Source organism: Vigna radiata, chromosome 10 (genome assembly GCF_000741045.1).
Source record: "Vigna radiata var. radiata cultivar VC1973A chromosome 10, Vradiata_ver6, whole genome shotgun sequence".
NCBI classification, from domain to species: Eukaryota; Viridiplantae; Streptophyta; class Magnoliopsida; order Fabales; family Fabaceae; genus Vigna; species Vigna radiata.
In genome coordinates, this window is record NC_028360.1 from 7,933,500 (window position 1) to 7,942,509 (window position 9,010).

General features: G+C 31.7%; 1 protein-coding gene across 1 annotated transcript; it reads right to left on the bottom strand.

Annotated features, from left to right (window-relative positions):
- Positions 1-2,889: 2,889 nt before the first annotated feature.
- On the bottom strand, positions 2,890-7,910 carry LOC106775404 (uncharacterized protein At5g43822). The gene is made up of 7 exons (XM_014662528.2): positions 7,572-7,910; positions 7,335-7,477; positions 7,115-7,233; positions 6,023-6,202; positions 5,089-5,145; positions 4,283-4,347; positions 2,890-3,278 (listed from the first exon to the last, which is right to left on the bottom strand). Exons 2-7 carry the CDS (start codon positions 7,464-7,466, stop codon positions 3,235-3,237), a joined length of 597 nt encoding a protein of 198 aa, XP_014518014.1. The 5' UTR covers positions 7,467-7,477; positions 7,572-7,910; the 3' UTR covers positions 2,890-3,234.
- Positions 7,911-9,010: the final 1,100 nt, after the last annotated feature.

Below are 9,010 nucleotides of genomic sequence, written 5' to 3' on the forward strand. Positions count from 1 at the left end.
TATACTATCATACCCGCGATATCCGCTACCCGCAAAAAATAAAAATAAAAATTTAATTTATATTTTATTGAGTTAAATTTAATTAAAATAAAAATTAACTATATCATATAAGATTAAATTTAATTAAAATTAAATTTTAATTTATATTTTATTTAACATATATTATATTTTATATATGTTTTGTAATTTTATTTAAATTTTATTTTAATAATTTATAAAAATATATTTTTTAAAATATTTGCGTGTATTTGGGAGTATCCGCAATATTTTTTAAGTGGATATACGTGCGGAATGCAAGTCATGTAGCAGATGAATATTTTTTTCCGAGTCAGGTTGCGTGTAGACACTATTCGTGTCCAACTCAACTCGTTGTCATCCCTACTCATGATTCATTAGTCAATTTCAACCCAATCCTAAGTAAGCTTCTATTTTATTAGTCAACTTAACTCGACTTCAACTTAAGTCAACTTGGCTTAACCTTTAACTTAGTTATTCTTGGTCTAACCGATTTGGTTAGACCTACAATCTAAAATAGGATGATGAAAATACTCGAGCTTGCAAGTATCTGCTGATAAAATCTCGGTTAGACCTACAATCTAAAATAGGATGATGAAAATACTCGAGCTTGCAAGTATCTGTTGATAAAATTCATGACAGATAGTTGATACTTGGAAATATTTATTATTTGAGGTTAGCAAATATTTTAATACTCATTTATAAATGGATAGGATATGGGTCTTATACTACATGTACTTACAAATATTCTCTATCCACAAAAAGTAAAAATAAAAATTTAATTTATATTTTATATTGTTGAGTTTAATTAAAATTAATTTATATTTTATCAAATTAAATTTAATTTCTAATTTATATTTAATTTATATTATATTTTATATATTTGTTTATAATTTTATGTAAATTTCGTTTTAAAAATTTTTAAAATATTTGCAAGTATTCACATGTATCCAAGAGTTTTAAAATATCTATTGGTATTTTTAAACGGGTAACCACGTGAGTAAGGAGCGGGTAGTGGAAAGATTTTTTTGTTACGGGTGAGATAGCGAGTAGGCACTATTCGTGCTCGACTCGACCCATTGTCATTCTTAGTCTGAGCTGACTTGACTTGACCTTCAGCCTAGGTCAACTTGGATCAACCTTTGTTTGAGCTGACTTAAATGAACCTTTGCTCAAACTGACTTATATCAACCTTTGTGTAGGTAAACTCAGATAAACCTTTGGCCTAAGATGACTTGCCTCGACCTCCTGCCCTATTCAACCTTGTCTAAAGTTGATTAAACTTGATTCTTCAGCCATACCAACTTAAGTCTACCTTTGATTTAACTGATTCAGCTCAACCTTTAACCATAAAGACTTGACTTGACTTTCTACCACGCCTACTCGGCTCGATCTTCAGACCTTTCGGGTTGGTCAACTCAATTTGACCTTCGACTTAGATTAACTTAACTTGATTTTCAACCCAATTCGACTTAACTCGATTTTTGGTCTGATCTAATTCAACTTGATTCTTCGACCCGATCGACTTAGCTAGGCTTCGACTTGAAGTGGCTCAAATCGATTCTTCAACTCGATGACTTGGATCCAAGTGACTTAACTCTACCTTCAATTTAGACAATTTCACCTCAATATTTAGTCTAAGTTTATTTATTTCAACCTTTGACCTAAATTTACCATTTCAACTTTTATTACTTTGGCCTTGTGGTTTTCTTATGTGAGCTTGTTTTTTTGGCTCGGACTCATAAAAGCAAATCATGTGGGTTGAACTGAATTGTTGAGTATTATTTTCATATTTAAATTTAACTATTTTTTTGTAAATTTTAATTTTAAAATACATATTTTTAAAATAAAATTTTGCCACAAAAAGAATTTCAAATATTTTATTTAAATAAGAAAATAAAAAAAACGTAAGATATTTTAATTACTATATTCAAACAAAATATTGAGAAAATTAAAAGATTTTCTAACATCAATTTTTAAAATTGTTGAGATCCCAATCACTAGGTGACAATTTAACCATAGTAAAAGTTAGATAAGTGGTTCAGACTGAAATTCGCTCTATCAATAGCTAAATTTCTCTTATTATGGTAACTAAAGCAATCAAATTTTTATAGTATAAAATAGCTAGTTTTACCATCTTTCTTTCCTCGTGATAAATTCTGATCTGCAGTTTACTTTCTTGTTAAATACATTTTCCCAAGTATCCAATAACAATTTGTTTTATTATCACATCATACTAATGAATAAGATGAGATACTAAAATAGTCACCAGTAATGTAGATTAATTAGACTGCTGAAGTTATCCCTTAATTTTCCATCTGATCTAGAGACACTGCTACACAGCAAAACCAGTTGCTGGAGAAGAACGTTTTAGAATGACTTTTAAACTCTTCTATACTTTTAGCTTATTTTGCTTCATTGAACAAAAAACTTGCTCTGTTTCATGGATAATGCATGCAAAACTTCATGCAGAATGTAATTCTGTCATAATAAACAAGAAGGATAATCATGTTTTAATCTTCTAAAATTTTCCGAGTTCATTTTTCCAAATTTTGAAATATATTATTTCTACTTTTTTAATCTTTCTAATTTTGAAATATACTAATTTGAGTGTTCCAAATTATTTTGACAATTTTTTATAAATAAAAACGAATATTTAAATGATGTTTGACTGACTAACAATTGAGCATTTCAAACTTAGAATAACCCAAAATAGACAACAGAAATTAGAGAAACCTAAATTTAAATTTAGTTATTTCAGGTGGAAAAGCATAATTTACCAGATAAGAGTCTATATATACTATGAATTTACATATATAGTACTCGAAACCAATCTAAAGAGAAGCACACAGAGGAGAGGATAACCCCTAAATAGCAATGCGAAACCAAAAAAATTATTATGAATGTCAATGTTTGAATAACATATACATCTAAAGATATTCTTAAAGAAACCCTAATCGAATATAAGAATTTCAGGATTATATATATTTTTAGTCAATCTAAATATACAAGCACTTTCTTTTAATCCCCAAGAAGACTGTTTCCTTTTGCTTCCTTATATTTGGAAGCCATATTTAACCCAAATCCTAATGATGTATTAGTTTATACCGGGAAGTCAAATATGACAGTATGTTGTCAAAAAATATTTAAATGAAGATAAAATATAAAAAGCTCAGGCATAACCGGGTTCGTAGTCAACATCCATAGTAGAGAGGTTCATCAACTCAGTTCTTCGGCAAATATCACATCAAATACTAATTGAACTGCAAGTCAAACAGCAAAAAGACGACATTAGTACAAGTGTTTCACTCAGCAATGGTTAGTGTAAAAACTTTTCTATACTATCATCCTATCACGTGTTTGCCACTTAAAGATTAAATCCTAGTTAGCTGAGAATAAAATGAATAAAAAGTGCACAACTCCCAAGTAGTATATTCTTAGGAAAAACTCAGGCCTGCATCAAGGTGACATGTGTTTCTAAAACAACGCAGGAAATGCATAAAAAAAATAAGAGACCAACTCTAGGTAATTTGCAGTATCCAGTCTCTCTCTCCCAAATAGATATTAGTATCTCAAGCGATTACTGTCAGATTTTTAGATAAGGAGTCCCTCAGATTCCTCTTACATACACCTTAGTTATCTTGTGGTCCTATCATTAGAGAACACCAAAGACAGCGTATCTTAAAAAAGTTCAAATTGTTTTGTTGTACTAGAGTATCTAAATAATCTCTTGCTTCCCCTTACCTCACACACCCCCACCCCACCCCACCACAAATAAATGTGTTATAAACACCCCAGAAACTAGATCATCTGAACAAATTAATAAAATGTCCATCTCTTTAGTTTAACATGTTTAGTTCTCTTAAAAATGAGGAGTACCAGACTTGCAGAGTTTTACTTTATAGATTCTTTAAACAAAACAATGTAAAATTTAAGTAGTAAAAGCTTTTCCAAACCAAAGCCATTGTTTTCATGTAATCAACAGCTTTGTTCTACACAGCAATTATACTTGCAGGGAAAGTTATGGTATCTCTTTGAAAAAAGCCAGACCTGTATGGTATCTCTTTGAATCCTTACTTAATATGCTTAATATGGTGATACCCCCCATTGTAACAACCTACATATGTCTCTCCTCCATCAAAATGAAGCATTCCAAATGATTATCATAAGCATTACATGAAATTAATGGTGCTGACATGCATATACATTTTGTATTGTTAATGCTCAAAACATCACTTCTACTACCTCACAGATAATTCTAGCATACCTTCCTCAGTTTGTATATTGGGTTGATCAACCAAGAGTTGCTGAAGTGCACCAAGATCACTTACACTGCAATGCAGTAAATGTAAAGTACAGAATAAAACATTGGACAGCATAAGTACAGGCATTGGAAAATGAAGGCAAGTTTTTTCATGAATAAAGTAAATGATGAATGTAGCTATCTCAATGTATATAGAATTGGATGCAAGAGCAGAAACATATCACTAGTTTGCATCGTTGCCTTTGCTTTCCTTGATAGAAAGATTCCAATGCCAAATGCAGAATGTAGATTTCCTGCTACACTTTCTATGACTATGAATAACAACAAAACTATATCACGGTTTAGGGAAATTAGAAAATAAGGAGCTAGGTATTGGAAATGTTTTCTACTTGTAATTCTGTAACTTAGTAGAGAGCTCATTAAAGGTATCAAAGTTGGCTTAAAGGAAGTTGAGGTTTAACATATTCATTTCACTGACGACTCATCTTTTCATGGAGGAGAAATAGTGTTGCCTTTGTGAATTTTCCGGACATACTAAGTTAACTAAGTCCTTGAGAGTGCTTTTGTTTAAAGTTTGACTGAAAAAAGACGACCTGATTTAAATGGGATAACAAATTTCTTTTACATGCTCTCGAAGCTGCTTCTAAAGGTTACAGGCTTACAGCACCATCTCATTCACTTTTCCACACAGTGACAAATATGTCGTCAAAACAACAAAATATACACAAGTGCATGTGTGGGCATGGACACACTGTCACACAGATACACAATCATGACATTTGAATGGCTAAATATTGGTATTTTCGTACCTCGGTTTTAAAGCCATTTCAGATAGCGCGGAGATCACTGATGATTTTAATAAATACCTATTACAAAAAAAAACACTAGTAAATATTTTTTTTGTTCAATCAACATGGTGTTATCAAAAGTAGAAACGAAGGGAAAAAGCATTTTTGCACAAAGCCTTTAAATGAAAAAGGTTGCATTCCATCATCAATAACATCTTGCGAGAGGAAGCAGTTGATGATAGTTTTGGAAGAAAGTATATTTTAAATTTAGAAAAACCTAACAAAATCATTTATAGAGTAAAGTTGGCGCCTAATTATATATTATAATTTAGTTGATGCGGAATCTCCAATTCTAACTAGGTCAGTGGGTGTTTATCTAGTAACACAACTCACTTTTTCTCAAACCAAAATCCATAAAACTAGCAACATATATCAATGTACTTAATGTCCAAGCCCATGCAACATAGGTCAACAACTATCCCTATCCAAAGAGTACAAAGTCACACTCTGAGCTCCATGCCAGTCCCTTCAACCAACTTATGCTACCAACGAGTTGGAAAACTCCTACTGAATTCTTTATATAAGACGATACATTTCATTTGGCAATTTAGAAGACAACATTCTAACTGAAATAGATCTAACTTAGGTAGTTGAGGCCTTTAGTTTTTTCTATTTTTTCTTTTCCTCCGACTTTCATTTCTTCTTCAGGTCTTACTATGCCCAATATACATTACAAATGTTTGACTTTTCTCTTGAAAGAGAGTTAAACCAAAGTAATAACATTGAAAAAAAAAACAACAAACTTCATAAATGGAATGCAATTCAAATGTTGCCATGTTCATTACACTTCCTGCCAATCTTTGAATTTGATATATTAAAATTTAAGTTTACGTTACTGCATTTCTGGTTTGTCAAGAAGCACAATAATATACATTAAGAAAAAGTTGTTCCTTACTCAGAGTTGTATATCTCATGTATAAACATCAGGCTATCAAGGCAATAACTAAGACTAGGTTTCATGCCAATTTGTTGCTGCAGTTGTTTCTTATTCAGTTGAGAAGAACCGCCGTTCACTAGTTGTTTACTGTCTCGGTGAATTTTGTCAAGAGATAAGGCAATACAACGAAACTCTTCCCTGAAAATTAAAATTAAAATTTTAGTCACAAAAGCAAACAAACCATCCCCTACAGATCATCAATGTTCATAACCTTTATCATAAAAACTGAACCAAAAACACTTCATAATTTCTTATTTTCATTATGTACATCTAAAGACTCAAAGAAGGATAAAACAAAGACAATTACCATTTCATCAACATCGTGAAAAAATAACCACTATGCATTGGTCTAATCTCTATGGTTCATTCATATAAAAGATATCATATGTAACTTGTATACATGAAACAACCTTCTCTAGCTAAACTTGATACAATGATATAATCAATCCATGTCAACAGCTGCTAGTAAAAGAGACTGGAGCTCATTTCAAAAGTTGTTCTCAAGAAACATTTGGGAAAAAAATAAAAAATATTTAAAAAGCTGCCATACAAGTGCACCTCAATGTTAAAAAAGACCTAACTAAACACAGAAACGTAATTTAGTGAAAACATTTTGGTCATTCTGCACACAAAACCACATTTAATCTTTGAAAACAATCATCAAAGAGTTGGGGTTTGTGCATTGTGGCTAGAAGAAATTAGGTCCTATTTGGTTTGGATGATTTTTTCCATATACACTTCTAGGAAAAGAAAATAAAAAAAGGGAAATAAAATGAAATATTCCATACGCTAAAAGAATTTGTTTTAACTTATCTGCATAAGAAGATGTTGACCTATAGGAAATTTTGTTTCATTTTTCCTTTTAAGCTTTCCTCTTATAAATGTTTAAGGAGAAACTTATCCGAAACACTCTTAACCAACATTTTGGTACTTATGTCATTAAAAAAAATAGGGAACAATTCCAAACAGAAAACAAGAATGCATTAGCCATAAAATTAAATTAAAATACCCATCAGTTTTACATATCGCTAAATATCAATAGAAACTCACAAAGTCTTTCTCATGGAAACCAAAATGTTGCTGAGCGATTCAATTTGCTTATCCAAAAGGGCACCTCTCATGCCGCTGACACAATTTAGAACACCATAATTGTTGGAATTTTGAAGCAACTACAACATTGGCAGTATCAAGGTCAAATCATTATTAATAAATAAGGTAGAAAAAAATAAAATAAAAGTATACAGTAAAAGTACAAGGCAATTCAAATAACCTGTAACCTATCAACAATATGGGAAGCGTTCCTAAACTGTGAAATTAAGCAAGATTGGAGTTCGTCCCATCGATTTATCTCTTCCCTAACTTTTATGAACTTTGACCGAATTTTTTTCACTATCGATTCCATTATTGTCAATGCTGAACCGACCAGTCATGAGGCAGGAAAAAGTAATTGTCAGCTACAGCTAAAAATCGCGTTTTGAATCCTTTAAGTGTTCGTTTCGAAGCGTACCTCACAGCGGAATGTTCAAAGGCAATGGCGGCGGAGTGATGACCGTTTCTTGTCGGAAATTAATCCAGTGCTGTTGTCGATGCTTGGCGCGGTGGGATTTGGTGTCTCTGTGGAGGTGATGGCGAGGTCGAAGGTGGCGGCGCGGTAGGAGTAGCTGGTGTGATGGGAGGTATTGAGGCGGTGAGGAGTGGTGGTGGTTTCACGGAAGGAAGCCGGCGTGGTGACACAGTAGGACGCTCGCGCGGTGGTGGAAGGCTGGCACAGTAGCTGTGGAAGAAGAGACAGTGCCTTTGGAGCAGACGGGGTGGCACGTGTATTTTAATAGAATAAAATAAAGTTACTTTCAAATTAGAAATATAAGGTAAAAATGATTTAAGTATAGAATAACTATGAACATTTGAAAAAAGAAATAAAATAAAATAAAAAAAATTATATATACATATATATATATATAGGGGTTTGTTAACACGCATACGCTTAAGTTTTAACAATGTGTACGAGATTATAGGAAACAAAAATATGCTCATTTATTATGGATTCTAAGTTTTAAGATATTTAAATAATTTTCATTCTGAAAACTAAAAAAAACTCAAACCCTTATTCACTTTCCTCATTCCTCTCAATTTTTTCTCTTTCATCTTTCTCACTCCAACATTTTCTCTGTCTTCCCTACTATTGCCCCAATTGAAACAAAAAAAAACTTTGCCTAACCCTAATCCACCTTCCTCACTTATCCAATTTGTTTCTCTCTCGTCTCCATACTCTCCCTCAGCCACACACAACAACTCGTGACATCATAATTTGTTGCTCTTGCTCTGTTCATGTGTTATATATTTTCCCTTCTTATTATTAAATTAAATCATGTAAATAAAATCTTCATAAATCAATTAAATTTTCATACATTATTTACACATCTACACCACATTTCATTATATTTTTTTTAAAGAACAAGATATTTCCCTCTATTGTCCTTTTCCCTTTACACAAAGTGTTTCTTTTTCCTTTCTCTGACATACATGATGTAAGATTACAACCTAGAATTGAAAAAATTGTACTCCTAGGGAGCTCTTCTATACCTATTTCTTTAATTTCCATATAGGCGTTTAAAATAAACTTTAACCACTGTGCAAGATAAAAAAACAGTAAAATCATTTTTTACCTTTGAGATTTGGAAATAGTAACATAAAGTGACAAAGTTTATATTCATTTTACACACATTAATAAATATAAAATGATTATAAAAGAGTAAACTTTTTCCATTTTTAAAAAAGGTTGGAGTGATGACAGAGAAAATGTTGAGATGAGGGAGAAAATATCTTTGATGACAAAGGATTTCTGATTTTTTTCAACTGGGACAACATGAGGGAGGTGAGTAAGGGTTTGGGTTTTTTTAGTTTTGAGAATGAAAATTATTTAAATATCTTTGACCTTAAAACTTA